This window comes from Tachyglossus aculeatus, chromosome X1 (assembly GCF_015852505.1).
Source record: "Tachyglossus aculeatus isolate mTacAcu1 chromosome X1, mTacAcu1.pri, whole genome shotgun sequence".
In the NCBI taxonomy this organism is placed as follows: domain Eukaryota; kingdom Metazoa; phylum Chordata; class Mammalia; order Monotremata; family Tachyglossidae; genus Tachyglossus; species Tachyglossus aculeatus.
In genome coordinates, this window is record NC_052101.1 from 120,873,767 (window position 1) to 120,890,015 (window position 16,249).

The 16,249-nt window shown below is 45.9% G+C and overlaps 1 protein-coding gene across 4 annotated transcripts in view; it reads right to left on the reverse strand.

Moving 5' to 3' along the window:
• ELL (elongation factor for RNA polymerase II) overlaps positions 1-15,771 on the reverse strand; it is a 145,139-nt gene extending 129,368 nt beyond the window's left edge. For 2 of the 4 annotated variants that reach the window (XM_038740282.1, XM_038740280.1), the window contains exon 1: positions 15,580-15,771. In XM_038740282.1, the coding sequence (XP_038596210.1) occupies positions 15,580-15,717 (138 nt within the window). In that variant the 5' untranslated portion in view covers positions 15,718-15,771. The remainder of the gene's footprint in view (positions 1-15,579) is intronic. The other 2 variants (XM_038740281.1, XM_038740283.1) reach the window with 2 other exon arrangements.
• Between the last annotated feature and the right edge of the window lie 478 nt (positions 15,772-16,249).

The following is a 16,249-nucleotide window of genomic DNA, read 5'->3' on the forward strand; positions in this document are numbered from 1 at the left end:
TTTCTGGGACACACAGTCCTAGAACGGCTGATTGTTTTCTGGCAGGGCTTTGCGACGACATGTCAAGGAACTATTAGCCCTCTGTGAAGAGATTTCCACAGTTCCACGGTTCAGACTCTCAGAGAGAACAGATGAAAGACGGCCGGTAAAATATTAAACAGCTAACCGATAAGCGCAAGTCCCACCGTTAATAGGCCGTGCTTGATGTTTCAGACGGGCCTCAGTCTCCTCCCTCATTCCTGGCTGGAAGCAGGAACCAGAATCATTCTGGGGGCAGCAGCTGCATGCACTGCTGCCCATTCCAGAGTTCCCAACACACCCCTCCACTCCCACTCCAACATCTCAATGCCCGAGAGAGGCATGTTGGGAGCTATGGAATGGTCAGCAGCACCGGCAGCTGCTACCAGAGAAGCAATTCTGGTTCCTGCCCCGAGCAAGGAATCACGGAGACAGAGGCAGGAGGTTGTGAGTAAAGACTCTTGATGGTGAACTTGAGAACGGTTCCCCAAAAATGCACTTTTGGGGGCTTTTTATGGTATTTTTTACGCATCTGCTATGGGGCAAACACCGTTCTAAGGGCCGGGGTAGATACAATTAGGTTGGAACACTGTCCCTTTCCCGCATGGGGTTTGCGGTCTAAGTAGGAGGGAGAACAGGAGAGCTGAGGCCCAGAGGAGGGAAGTGACTTGCCCGAGGTCCAATCATTCAATCGTATTTTTTGACTGCTTACTGTGTGCAGAGCACTGTACTAAGCACTTGGGAGAGGACGATACAACAATAAACAGACTCCCTGCCCACAATGAGCTCGCAATCTAGAGAGTCACACAGCAAGCATCTGACAGAGCCGGGATTAGAACCCAGGTCCTCTGACTCCCAGGCCCAAGCTCTTTCCACTAGACCACACTGCTCCTCTACTTGAAATGGGTATTCCGCATTCTTACGTCCCTGCCTGGGACCGCTTGCCACGTCGACAAAGCAGAGGTCCCCTTTTAGAGTCTCTCTCAGGAGTACGTACCATCTAGGGCTTGGCCGATGAGAAGGGCAGCATTGCTCCCTGCACCGGAGGTCTTTGCCCGCCCTCTCATCCCCCAGATCTGCTCCAGCAAGGGAAAACAGAGCTAGCTCTGTGCTAAATACATTTTTGTTTGTACAGCCAGACGGTGGTAACAAACCTGTTCCAAAAATAAAGTGATGAACGGGGGAAAGAAAGAACACACTCTTCTAAGTGTGCAAAACTGTCCCTGAAATCAGATGTGTATGCTTCGGAGTCCACATCACAGAACCTGTGGCAGTTTAATGGTTACAACAGATTCTGAAAAGGGAGAACTAAGAGTCTGGAGATAAGAATAGGACAAACGTCCTGCTTCTGCTCACAAAAACGGAGAAAAACCACATGCCTTCAACAAGCCTTGCCTTCTGAAGCCCTTTGAGTCACTTACACTGAGGATAACGAGTAGACTCAACTCCAATTCAGAAAGGACAATCTTTCTCCAAGATAAAAAGAGTGTTTTTTTGCAACCAACATTCCAGGTCTAATCTAGAATAATAATGATAGTTTGTAATAATAATGACATTTGTTAAACACTTACTACATGCCCAGCACTGTACTAAGCACTGGGGTAGACTCAAGGTAAGTGCTTAGTACAGTGCTCTGCACACAGTTAAGTGCTCAATAAATACTACTGATTAATACAAGATAATCAATGGTATGTATTAAGCACTTACTGTGTGCACAGCACTGTGCTAAGTGCTTGGGAGAGGACAAAATAATGGAGTTGGGAGACATGTTCCCTGCCCACAGTGAGCTTATAGTCAAGAAGGGGAGACAGGTATTAATATAAATAAATAAATGATGGATATAATGATAATAATAATAATTTTGGCATTTGTTAAGTGCTTACTATGTGTAAAGCATTGTTCTAAGTGCTGGGAAGGATACAAGGTGATCAGGTTGTTCCATGTAGGGCTCACAGGGCTTCACAGAGAAGTGAAGTGACTTGCCCAAAGTCACACAGCTGACAAGCGGCGGAGCTGCGATTTGAACCCATGACCTCTGGCTCCAAAGCCCGTGCTCTTTCCACTGAGCCACACTGCTTCCCCAATGTGTATGGGGATATGTACATAAGTGCTGTGGGGCTGAAGGAGGGGTGAATATAGAGCATAAATCCAAGTGCAGATAATCAGGTTGGACGCAGTCCCAGTTCTGGGGGAGTGGGGGGTAAGGGGGGGTGTCACAATCAAAGAGGGAGAGCGGGCACTGAACCCCTACTTTACAGATGAAGAAACTGAGGCCCAAAGAAGGTAAGTGACCTGCCCAAAATGACACAACAGGCAAGTGGAGGCCGGATTAGAACTCAAGTCCTCTGACTCCCAGGCCTGAGCTGTTTCCACGAGGCCATGCTGCTTTTTCAATAAAAAACTACTCTAATGATAAATACCAAACTACCAAATTTACAGGGGAGGCTGGATTAATTTAAGGAAACAGATGAAAAGGTTGACCTAGCTTTGCTTGCCTGAAGCATGTGCTGCTTGGCTTTTTGTTCAATGGCAAGTTTTTAAGTTAGAAAGTGAAGAAAAAAAATCCATCGCTCTCTCATTTGTCCCACTCCAAGACTGGATGTGCATAAACTTGACTGAATGTACAAGAAAGATCCCTGACTAGGAGAATGCTGTTTAAACTTTCAGTGCCAGGCCAACAACTGCCACACTGGATTATTTCTCTGCAAATTGCTCCAAAGTATCAGTGAGGAAGTGAGCTGTTGGCTAGCACAGTAAGCATTACAATTCAAACCTAAAAACCTGCCTGGATACTGCATAATTTCAACAGTTAGACTCCGAGGAAGTTTAGCAGGGAAAAAAGCTTTTTAATAAAAACAAAATCAAAGCAAAATTCCTTAATCTTAATGCCCCAGACCTATGCAAACAGCTGCTACGGCAGATACCATGTTGCTTATTTGATTCTTTAAAAAGAAACAAAAAAAAAACCCACACATGCACATACACATGTGCGCACACAAATTAGCTGCCTAGTCCTTTACTCGCCGATGCTCCTGCATTAATTGAAACCTGGCATTCATGGGTCTGAAAGAGCACTGTTATCACAAAATAGTTTCTCAAATAATTTACCTGGTTCTACCCGTTCCTGAATGGCATTTCACAATCATCTTTAGGGATGTGAAAAAATCCACTTCATTTGCCCAAATGATTTGGTCTGTTGACTGGCACAATTTCTGGAAAGTTGCTAGGAAGCACTGGGATGCACAAACTAGCTGCTGAAGATGACAGCAAAGTGTTGCACATGCCAGTTGGTTATTGTATGGTTCCTGGGCTGCACTGATTTTTTTGAGAATAAAAGTATTTAAAAATATTTCCCAAAACATGACAGATTAAAACATACACACACTGAAATGTAGGGCTAAATCTTGGCTCTGTCCCAGCTTAACCATCAGGCATTGTCAAGATCATTTCTGATGTGAATTAAACTCAAAAAGACCTGATTTTTTATGGTATCTGTTAAGCACTTACTATGTGCCAGGCACTGTACTTAGCGCTGGGGTGGATGCAAGCAAATTAGGTTGGACATGGTCCCTGTCCCACATGGGCTAACAGTCTTAATCCCTATTTTATAGATGAGGTAACTGAGGCCCAAAGAAGTTAAGTGACTTGCCCAAGGTCCCACAGCAGACAAGTGGCGGAGCCGAAACAAGAACCCACGTCCTTCTGACTCCCGGGCCCTTCTGACTCCCAACACATGCTCTATCTACTAGGCTACTCTACTTCTCATTCTCACTTTTCTTTAGCTGTAGCACTCTGGTCCTTGGAGTGCCTGCTATCATTTCCCTAAGGCTGGCCACATACCATCACTCTTTTCGATTTGGAGCAGAGGCTACCTCATTTCAGATCAGCAGCCAATTTTCAGGCTTGTTTTTCATCTCTTACAGATTAAGTCATTTTCTCCAGCTAGAACACCAGTCCAAACTTTCTTGAGGAATTCCTCATGCTCAAAACCCTCTTTCTGTTCCATCATTTTAAAGACAGAGTTGTATCTTCGGTGTCTAAGCAAATCAGAGCTTTGTTATACAGAAGGTGGAGTAGAAGTAGTAGTATTTATGAAGCGCTTACTGTGTGCAGAGCACTGTACTAAGAGCTGGGAAAGAGCACACAGATGAGAAGGTTTGGCCTAGTGGATAGAGCAGGGACCTGGGAGAAGGACCTGGGTTCTGATCCTGGCTCCCCCACTTAACTGCTGTGTGAGCTCGGGCAAGCCACTTAACTTCTCTGTGCCTCAGTTACCTCATCGGTAAAATGGGGATTAAGACTGTGAGCCCTAAATTGGGACAGGGACTGGGTTCCATCTGATTGGCTTGTAACCACCCCAGCGCTTAGAACAGTGCTTGACACACAATAAGCGCTTTAACAAATTAAAAAATCAACAAACAAAAAAAATTAAGGTCCATGTCCCTTGGCGGGGGGAAGGGGTGCCACAATTTAAGTGATGTCAGTTTGCATGTGGAACATTATTATGATACACCATAAAATTCTTGAAAGGATTGAGGGGAGGGGGTGTGCTTTGTTAGAAAGGGAATTCTTCGTAGAGGACTTTTAAAAGTCCAATAAAACAGTGGATTGCTAAGTCCAGTGGAAAATAGTCAACATATGGAAGCTTGGTTATAAAGCAGCTTTATTGTAATGTGTGTACATTTATGGATTAACAATACAAACGTTTTAAGCACAGAATTAAGATTTTTAGGGAAGAAACACAAGAGTCCTTCTTTGTCTCACTTTCTTTTCAAAGTGTTCAAACTCACTGCATTCAATTAAAATATGAGCAGCCAGAATCAATAAACAATGGAGGTCCTTAGAGACACAAGACCACTTCACCTTGAGGACAGGCTGCAGTAGAATTCACCACTTGAATGGCCACCAACTTCACGGTCATGCAATGGCTCGAAACACTCTTTTCCCATCATTCCAACTAGGTACTTCACCACTCATTGGTATGCTTTCCCAATATGTTTTTGAGCTAAGTCATCCCTCGGAACTTTGGCTCTTACGTGGACACTCGAAAAAGATCACAGTGACAGGAAAACTTCCCCAATGACCACTCATCGCAACAAATCAATCAACAGTAGTTACTGAGCGCTTACTGTGTAAGTAGAACACTGTACTTGTGCTTTACTGTGCTTGGAAGGGGACAATAGAGGTAGAAGACCTGATCCCTGCCTTCCAGGAGTTTATAATACTAATAATAATAATTGTGGAACTTGCTAAGTCCTTATGACGTGCCAGGACTGTATTAAGTGCTGGGGTCGATAAAAGCAAATCAGGTTGGACACAGTCTGCTGCCCCATGTGGGGTTCACAGTCTCAATCCCCATTTTACAGATGAGGTAACTGAGGCACAGAGAAGTGACTTGCCCAAGGCCACAGAGCAGACAAGTGGTGGAGCTGGGATTGTGAGCCCTACGTGGGACAACCTGATTACCTTGTATCTACCCCAGTGCTTAGAACAGTGCTTGGCACATAGTAAGCACTTAAATACCAACATTATTATTATTAGAACCTATGACCTTCTGACTCCCAGGAGTTTATTTCACAGTAGAGACAGGCAACAAATAACTCATGGACGAGATGAATCGCCAGTCTCATCTGGACTTGACTTCTGCTCCATTCCGTATAAGTATTAAAAAAAAAAAACTGGGCTGAGCCACAGCTTTTCCCCTAGTGTGATTGAGCGGCTACCCACTTTTAAAGAAAGAGCTCTTTCTGACTCAGAGCGGCCAGTGGTGCATTCAGGAGGCAACACAACCTACCCACTCTTTTCCGTACCCGATCTCCTGAAAGAGTTGGAAAAAACTGAGCAGCAGTAAGGCAGCGGTCAACTACCAGGTCGGCTTCCTTTTCTGAAATTAAATCACATTTCTCACATCGTGTTTAAAAAATGCAACCACCAAAGAAGGTCTGAAGCAAAAGTAAGAGTATTTTGTGCTGAGAGTCAAGGAACTGCCTTGAGCTCAAATAAAGTTAAGGATGTGCCCCTCCAGCCTAGCCGAGGAAATTCCTTGGGTTTTACATCTGACCTTTAATGTTATTTTTACGTCGAAAGGATTAAACTGGCATATCCTTCTCAGGCTCATTTGTTTGTTTAATGGGAGTGTTTAAAATAAAAGGGAAGACCTTCCTGATAGAGAATAATGTGATATGGGTCCTTTGGGCCCAACGCTAAAGGAACTGGGCCACGAAACAACCTCTGTTCCCATTAGCATCTTTGCTGAGCAATACAGTATCACGAGCGTGGCTCTCAGGTGTATGCTCAACTCTACACTTCTTTTCCATCTGTATTCGTGTGAAGAGCCATTACGGCCTCACCGTCGACAGATGAAGATTCCTCCGAATTAAAGGGCTTACCTAGAGTCAAGAACAGCCAAGACAAAAATGACTCGGTTTTTCCAACGGCAAGGCCTTGAGATTCCTAGGCTCTGTCCTCCCAGGGGGACTGTCGGAGAAGGATAAAACCACCGGGTTGGGTACTTTCACCTAAGGGAAAGTTGGTTAACAAACTAGTTGATGTTGGCGCCTCCAAACCAGTGACATGCACAAGCACAAATCCAAAGAAGGGACTGCCCTGAATCTGCCACTAGAGAGCCAACAGATGACGCTTCCTGAGGAAGCCTCGGCCCCAGGAGAGGAAAGAGAGACTAGTGGCAGGAAAGGGGGCTGAGAGCTTGAACGACAGACCCAGAATCCTTACATATTGACTGAATGATAATAACGTAATAATTGTGGCATCTGGTAAGTGCTTACTATGTGCCAGGCACTGTTCTAAGCGCTGGAGTGATACAAGATAGTCGGTTTAGACACAGTCCACGTCCCACATGTGGCCCAGTCTTAATCCCCATTTTACAGATGAGGGAACTGAGGCCTAGAGAAGTGAAGTGACTGGCCTGAAGTCACACAGCAGACAAGTGGCAGAGCCGGCACTAGAACTCAGGTCCTTCCAGTTCCCGGGCCCATGCTCTATCCACTAGGCCATGCTGTCCCCTTGCGAAAGGTTCTGGTTCAGTGGGCATTTTTGCCTGTAAAAGCTAAATTCCAGGCCCACCAAGTCTTGGCCACGCCAGTGACAGCCTTGACACCTGGCCTGCCACATGCCCCCAGATTTCCCCTAAACTATTATGGGATACGAATGGGCAGCAAAAACCATGGTGGAGGGTCAGGATGGTCACCGATGACATGAGAGAATTCCACGCACCCGCCCCTTTGTGTTTAAATAAGTATTAGTACAAATAGCAAAAAGGAAAAACCAGTGTCGATTTACCTTGTGGGAAACAACTACTGTTTGTATTTGGGTCCATTTCTGGATGGCATTCATAAGATTTGTGTTTTCGAAGCTGATAAGACAACCGCTCTCATTCATTCATTCAATCGCTCTCGCCTTAATCGTGGCATGGGCAACAGATGTAACGCAATGTGTGTTACACTTCTAGACTGTGAGCTCACTGTTGAGTAGGGACTGTCTCTATATGTTGCCGACTTGTACTTCCCAAGCGCTTAGTACAGTGCTCTGCAAACAGTAAGCGCTCAATAAATACGATTGATTGATTAAAGGGGGGGAGGGTCAGAAGGATGCCCACAAAAAGGTTCTTTGTGGGAAGTCGGCAGAACATTACACAGTTGCTGGGCATTTAAAAATAAAACTACGAGGCGTAAGGGTGTCCGGAACTACATCAGTCCTGGAGGGGGACCGGCCAGCTGAAAACTTGCGGACATATGGCCACCCTACAAGGACTGAACCTATGGAGAACAGTATCATTCACCAACTTCCAATGACCAGTCCTCTCTCCCATCTTCACCATCCCTGATTCACTCTCCCTAAGCTCTTGGCCCTGGAGGTGACATTGCAAAAGAAAGTTTCACCTTCTCGGCTTCAAGGGTGGAGGTAATAACAATAATAACTGTGGTATTTGCTAAGCGCTATGTGCCAGGCACTATACTAAACACTGGGGTAGTTTCAAGCAAATTGGGTTGGACGCAGTTCCTGTCCCACATGGGGCTCACAGTCTCAATCCCCATTCACTGCTTAGAACAGTGCTTGGCACATAGTAAGCACTTAACAAATACCACCATTACCATCATTATTATTATTTTACAGATGAGGAAACTGAGGCACAGAGATACCACCACTACTGAGCTGCAGTTGGTTTGGAGACAGAAGAACCTAACTCTGTGGAGAAGTTACCACTTAGCAAATGTGCCCCTTCCTAGCGAAACCCAGTTGGAGGTAAACTGGTATCTTGGTGGGAAGGGAAGAAAAGGGCTTAATGCTTTTAACAGGCTTGTTGGAATCAGGGCAGCCTCGAATTTGCGGTAGGAAGCCAACTCATGTTAGGGCCATATTTAGTGACCTCCTTTCAAAGATAAAGTACTGCTATAGGGTATGTATCTTAACCAAGAAAAACATCAGCCCAAAGCAAATCTAGTGTAAACTAGTTCCTCAAAAATATATTTTAAAAATCCTTGTATATGACAAGCATCTGAAATTTGAGGGGTTTTTGAGGTAATCTGTCCAAACCAAAGCATTTGTGGAAAGAAAGAAGTTAAAAAGTGCTCTTTCCATCCTGCTGTTTATTTGAAGTTTAGAGTTGTCCTGCACTTAGATTTGTACCCTTTATTCACCCCACCCTGAGCCCCACAGCACTTATGTACATAACCGTAATTTATTTATATTACTGTCTCCCCCTTTGGACTGTAAGTTCATTGTGGGCAGGGGACATGTCTACCAACTCTGTTATTGTGTACTCTCCCAAGCGCTTAATGCAATGCTCTGCCCACAGCAAGCACTCAATAAATGATTGATTAGGGTCACCCAGTTTTGCTGTAACACACATGGGAGAAGCAGCACAGCTGAGTGGAAAGATCACGGACATGAGAGTCAGAGGACCTGAATTCTATTTCGCCTCCGCGTAATATGAGCAAGTCACTTCACTTCTTTGTGTCTCCATTACCTCATCTGTAAAATGGGATTAAATCATCGCCCCCTCAGATTTAGACTGTGAACCTCACGTGGGACAGGGACTGTGTCCAACCTGATTCTCTTTTATCCACTCCAGGGCTTAGTACAGTGCCTGGCACCTAACAAGTGCTTAACAAGTACCATTAAAACAAAAAAGTGTTTTCATTTGGAAATTACACGATGGAAAAATTAGGGAATGTTCTTTCCCCAACATGAGTCTGTTCCGGTACAGTACAATCTACAAGTTGGCGCATGTAGATTAGGTGTAGGAATAATCGGTTGTGTGTGTGACTTTGGTCAAAGAGTGATGCCACTACGCTTCCTAACCTCTGCCTCAGCCTTACGGTACTGAACCGTACAGTAGCTTGTGGTTTCGGTCCTTTGGTTGTAATTGTAACAATAAGGTATCGATGAGTGGCAAGGGTGCAAAGCATTCTGCTACTGACTGTATATCTACTGTGGTACTGATAAGAGTGGTATTTATTACACTCTTACTATGTGCCAAGCACTGTACTAAGCGCTGGGGTAGATCCAAGGTAATCAAGAACACAGCCCCCGCATTATAGAACTCCCTGTGAAGAATGAACTCAGACAACACCTGGAATTCACCTAGCTGAGCCATTAGATTTGCAGCACCACAGAGCCTAATCCTGACATTATCAGAGGATGAGGTTTCTGTTCCAAACTCTGAACCGATCTTTCAGAGGGGCTCTTGTCAAAAATGTCAGGGGGGGTGGGGGGAGGTTTTTCAGTCTCCTGTGCTGTAAGTCTGGTGCTTCTCACTGGCTCCAATTTTCCTCCAAATTTAAGGAAAGGCGCTCTCAGCAGGGTTACTAATTTAGGGTTTTATTGTTCGAGGTTCATCTTTCGACTGAAGTGACTGGTAAAACACAAAAGCATGTTAGAATAAAAGTTAGGCCAAGTTCAACCAACCAAATCTTTATTTAAATGTCTACAGAGTGTACGGAGCACTGTACTGAATTACAGTGAAGTGATAAGTCACACCATCCAGGTCCTCATAGAACTTAGCAGAAAGCTTACAACAGTAGTAGCATCGAGAACCAAAATGTCCACACAGTCCAAGAAACAAAAATCTAGGCCTCCCTCTCGAGGCCAAAATAAAACTCCTTCTGGGTCAAGGCTCAAGACTCTCAAATTGTTTCTGAACTCCAAAGCCACTTCTGGCCCTCTTTTTTTTTTTTTAATGGTATCTGTTAAGCACTTACTACATGTCAAACATTGTTCTAAGCACAGGGGCAGGTACAAGTTAAGTTGGACGCAGTCCCTGGCCCGCAAGGGGCTCCCCACCCAAGTAGAAGGGAGGGAAGGTGGGGGCTTTCAGCACTCACGGTACCAGGGAGGCATCTCAACAAACACGCTAGTCTAAGGGCCCTGTCGGCTGAGGTGGTCACGGCAAGGGAGAGTTCAGTGGAAACTAGGTCTACGGCTAGGGCAACTGGTGAGACAGCCAGAGAGTGCCAGCCTCCCGCCGCCCCACCAAGTGCCCCTGAGCCAGCTTTCTCCCTGTCTCGCCTATCATTCCTTGGGGAAGGGGCAGGGCAAGATGGCAATTGGTCAGAAACTCCTGACACATGTGCACGAGTTTGAAAGCCCGCATTCTTGCTGCATATATATAGAAGATGATAAACAACCTGTCTGAAGAACTTTACGGTTGTCTGGATGCAACTAACTACTCAACCTGGGGTAAACCCAAGCCATACCTGGTCGAGCTACTCCCTTCATTCCAGCGTTTCCTCTTGCGCCTGATTAGCAGAATCAGAGATCCAGCCAAAACCTATTCCTCTCCCATGGATTAGCTGGCAGAAGTCGGTATTAGTGACGCACGTACAAGACTCGCTCTTCGCTCTTTATCACACGCGCAAACACCAGAGATTGGAAGATAGAGTTTCTGAACTGTTAAGGTAGAGATTCCTGGGTCACCTCTTCCCACTAGCAAACAGTAAAGGAGAAATGTTTTGTTGGCTCCTGAGGGATGGGCAGTATGCCCCTTTCAAAGACTCTTAATCTTAATAGAAACTCTGCTTTCCTGATTGGAAATAGAAAATAAAGCTCCACCGGGGCAACTCATACAGTGTTACTGAAACAGATCAATAGTACATTTTCTACTTTTCCAAACTTCTGTGCACTAAAATATAATGCTCTGTTCTTTCCAAAGTAACTAAAACAAGCTATCCACGTGTTCTGATACCTGCAATAATCAGTGACTGTCAAGCTAAGTTTCATCTTGGCCACAGAGTGAACAAGCCATTTAAGATACTATATAGTTAGTATCAAAGTAAAAGGTGCACCACCTTGATTTAAATCATAAGGTTTCTGCAGTTTTCTGGGGTCTTTTTTAAGGAAGGCAGACCACATGGGCCTACTTTATCATAGCATTTTTCTATTTTGCTACCAGCTATTTTTTTAAATCACAAACTAAATCACTTTTCATTTTACTGGCGAGTCACCAACTAAACCTAGTTGAAAAGTCAGTTATAGTTTGTGTGCGTGTGTGTTTTTTTATCAGTTTGTGATCTGCTGATTGACTCCCTTAGCAACTATATATCACTTTAGATGTGAATTATAGACAATTTCTCTCCATGCAATTTATGAAGCAGAGATAAGTCTATAATTTGTGTAGATTTAAATTATAATGGCGTATGGCCAGGAGAAAAACGACCCTAAAAAATGGAAAGAAAAACAGTAACAGACCAAAACATTCTTTAGGCAAAATATTAAATAGCTGCACATTTCCTTTCGAGAATCGACAGACTCCAGCCAAGGTTTTTACAAAGTGCTTAGGGTAACAATTTTGGTAATCATGTATTTTCTGCATTTCCTGCCACTAAGAACCAACGTGCTTGAAGTCCTCTTGCTTTTCAAGGTAGCCTACTCCTCCCTCCAAAGTAATTTGCCGATGTCACAGTCTTATATTGTGATGTCAAAACTGCTTCAAGGGTGATGAACTGTGGCCTTTCTGAATGAATCAAGCAAGAGGGGGCGGGTTGTGAAGAAGAGAGAGCTGCTGTTTATACACAAATACCTTGGTGATAAACAATGATGCAAAAGGAAGTACAGTTAAAGTTCATGGTGGTTAATGAGAGCTTCATTTCACACACACACACACACACACACACACACAAAATATCTCTCTCACTGCTCTCTCCACCCAGCAGATCTTTCTGAATGTAGTTGGCATTGGCAGGAGTGGTTGGAGTAATAACGCAATGCTCATCACTTTCAACAACCCACCTTTATAGTGCTATACCTTAAGCATTCAGGATACTCTACCTCATCCAAATCGAAGGCAAAGTTCTCCATACCGAGGTATTCAGAGAGACTTAAGTTTAAGATGGAAACATAATTCTGGATCCAGATCATATTACACTAACGCACACTCCGGCTTCAGCTACTTCACTTTACCTTAACAGAAACCATATTTCTTCGATGCCAAACAAAAATAAGACCTCAATCAGTTCAGTGGAAACTCGGTACCCTGAAATTCGGAAGCCTCGCTATGTCAACGGAACTGAGGTCTCAAGCTGCTAACCAATGGTACAAGGATAGTGTGTGCCACTCCTGTATGGGGGCTTTGACTTATTCCCTCAGATATTTCTCCATTCCCCCAAAGTCCCCAATTTGCGGCCTCAGCTCAAGGGAAGTAGTCTGAAAGTATAAGGAGTACTCAGCTCAAGAGTGAGAAGCATTGCCAGTTTAAGGCTCCTGGGCTCCTCTTCTTTTTCCCAGGCACCTAAATTCATTCATAAAAGAGATTATGATATCATATAAAGGGGGAAGAATGAGAAAGGATACCCCAGAGCTTCAAGCAGTGCCTGACACATAGTAAGTGCTTAAATTCCATTGGAAAAAAAGAAAAGAAAGGTAACTAGGACTCATTGTGATGTCACTGCAAGGGAGTCCAAGAACAGAAGCTAACTGAAGGATTTTCCTGCCTTGAGCCCCAGTTAATGTATACAATAAGAAACGGTCCCTACGCTTTCAAGAGACTTGCAACAGACTTCCTTGAAACCCCTAACCAAATGTCTATTTGCATAATATTACTGGTGTTACCTTTTCTCCTGGTGGTGAAGCCTCAGAGCAAATGAGAGCAAAAAAGGAAAGAGTATATATCACAAATTGCTCATATGGGTTATAAACTCAAAAACATACACAATATTAAGCCAAAGACTGCACATGGTGAACAACTGTGGATATTAATACATTTTTATCTTGACTGCTTTGGCAACGTACCAGACCCTGGTCACAGGGCTCAAGCTACTGCACTATGCCAGGGTAAAAAGGCAGATCAGATGCCAAACAAGTTTCAAGTGATAAACAATACGGGATTTCTACTTTTGCTTTGAGAAGAGCAATTACAGTTGTCTTATATTTGTACATCAATTTTAAGCTAAGTTCTAGGGATTTTTTCAGGTGTGTTCCTTCTTACAAGCGAGAACTAAAAATTGTCTCATGCAAACAGTTAAAGCTTTGCTTTTGTGAAAAACCAAGACCCTCAACAATTCTGGAAAACTCTTTCTAGATTAAAATGTGACGGGGGGGGGGGGCGGTGTTAGTAACCCCAAAACAACTCTCTAGTTCTTTCAGTTTTCTTTCCAACTCCCTTCAATAGTAATCGACAAGCACAATTTTATTTTAGTTTGTAGGACAAGGTCCATTAGCATCCTCAGGCCAGCAAACAGGAGATTAAATCCTGAAATTTCTGGAAAGAATAAGTGATCGGCCTGCTTGACAAAAATTCAGAGTTTGGTAGTCCAAAACTTCAACACGGATCGCAAATTACTCTGGGCAGCTTTGTACACTGCGGACACTTTGTAAAAAAAACTACTAGCCTAGGAGGCAAAGCATTTTGGACATTTACTACCTTTTCCACAAAGCAGATAAAATATTATAACATATGTAGTTGCAATACAAATGTAAAGCTGATAAAAATGAAAGACTACAATTACCTTAACCCTCACATTACGATGACCCAACTTAGTTATGGGATGTAACCAACACCCTCAATTAAAAATAGTAGTGTGACAGCATAAGGTATACCACAAGTAGGCCATTTCTGATGACTGAAACTGGTTAGGTGGCCAGTTTCAACCAGGTTAAGACAAAGATGTGCGAACACAAGGCACCGCTTGAAGTCAAGGCTATCCAGTTTTAGAGCTACATCTTAGTCTCAAAAAGCCTTATACCCAGTTTACTTTTTCCATGTACATGGCTAATGAATTCTTCTGGTTTTATTTCTAGGAAAGCTGTCACAGTCGCTGACTAGTTAGAATTACGAGAGGTGGGGGGGGGGGGGGGCATGAAATATCCAAATATGTCACCAGTGAGTATGAGATCTCCCATTTCACCTGTCCTAGCTTTGGGAAACCCCTCTCCAGGGCACACACACACAAAAAAACCCAACCCTACTTCTCAGGGAAGAGGGGGAGAACAGTAGTATTGTTGCGAGTAGGCAGGCACAAATAAGGGGAACGAAATTTCCCATCTTACCTAATGGTGCTAAACAAGTCTCCAGCAGGAAGAAACTGCATTCCTTCCTGGTTAGTGTCTCTACACACGCCGCCCCCCACCCGGGATTGGGAGCTGTGTCCTTTCTGGACAGGCGGTGATTTCCTACCCCTTTAGGGTGCGTGTGAGGTCTGAAGATGGTTCAAGGGGTGCGGGATTTGGGGGGGGGGGGGGAGGATAGGGTAATGAGGTATCTCCTCCCCTCGGAGATCCCTGTGGCCTGCCCTCAGAATTCGTGTGGGACCGGAGAAAGGCTTAGAAATGAGATAAAGGCAGTTCCACAAACCACCCCATCTTTTCCCTTTGACGTGTTTGGGACGGGAGAAGGGGGGGGTGCTAAAACCCCTCCAAAGTGACGTACAGTGAGTGAAACTTCACTGGAAACAATATAGGTGGTTCGGTGGGGGCGGAGGTGAAGCAGGGAGGAGAAGGAGAAATGAAGGAGAGGCAAATGGGTCCTTTTACTTGGGGGTGGGGGGAAGAAGGGGTGACGAGGGATGACCCTCCCCCCCCCCACTGGATCTTCTTGTGAGATTAAAAATAAGAGCGGAGCCGAGCCGCCGCCACCTACTCCCGTGCCAGACATGGGTGTGAAACCCCCGGCCGCACGCCCTCTCCCTCCCGACCCGGATCCCTTTTACTCGTGGGGAAGAGAAGGGGCGAGGGAAAACCGGGACTACAGCTGGGGTTCAGGGCACGCCCGGGGAGGGGCGGTCCCCGCACCCCACCGCCACCTTGAAGGGATCCACGTAGGGCAGAAGGAGATGGCAACCCCAACACTCTCCCTGCCCCCCGACTGTGAGGAGCCCCGTCAAGGGACGCCTTGAAGACGGAGGGGGGGGGCGGGGGGGAGAAGGAGGGAGGGGACGACATGGAAAGCCCTGGGAGGGAGATCTGAGCCGGGGTCCCGGCTCAACTTAAACACTTTGAGTCGGGAGGGGAGCGCCTCGCGCCCCCGAAACCCCCGACTCCGGGAAGGGGGTCTGCGCGCGCGCCCCCACCCCGGGGGGGGGGCTCTCTCCCGGAGTCCGGGTCCCATACCTGGCTTCCTCGGTAGTTCTCGAGGGCCCGCATGGCGCTGTCCGTGAACTTTACGTGGAAGACGGAGACGTTGCTGCCGCTATTGCCCGCACGCCCGCAGCACAGCTCGTAGACCTCACCCTCCTTCAGGGCCGCCATCTTGCGACCATCTCGCTCGACTGCCTTCTCCCTCCCCCGACTCTCCGCCCCATTGCCAGCCCCTGCGCTACCGCGTCAGACCCCGCCCGGCCGGGGGGGAACGACTTCATTACCTATTCACAATGGCGAGGCCGGTGACGTCCGCCTTGGGGCGGGGCTATGCAAATCAGCCCGTTGCCGGGGCGACGGCGGCGGCGGCGGCGGCGGCGGCGCCTCACACCTGGCCGCCGGGCCCAGGTAGGAGGCGGCCGCCTCCACGCCGAACCCCAGCCCCCGAGGGCGATGTGGCCGGATTACTTGGAGGGCAGATGCGTCGCTCGAACTTCTCCAGCTCCCCGAAGGACACGGAATTATAATAATAATAATAATTGTGGGAGGCTTGGGAGCCAGAGGTCATGGCTTCTAATCCCGGCTCCGCCACTTGTCAGCTGTGTGACAAGGCCCTTCTCTGGGCTTGAGTCACCTCATCTGCAAACTGGGGACTAAGACTGTGAGCCCCACGTGGGACAACCTCATCATCATCATCAATCGT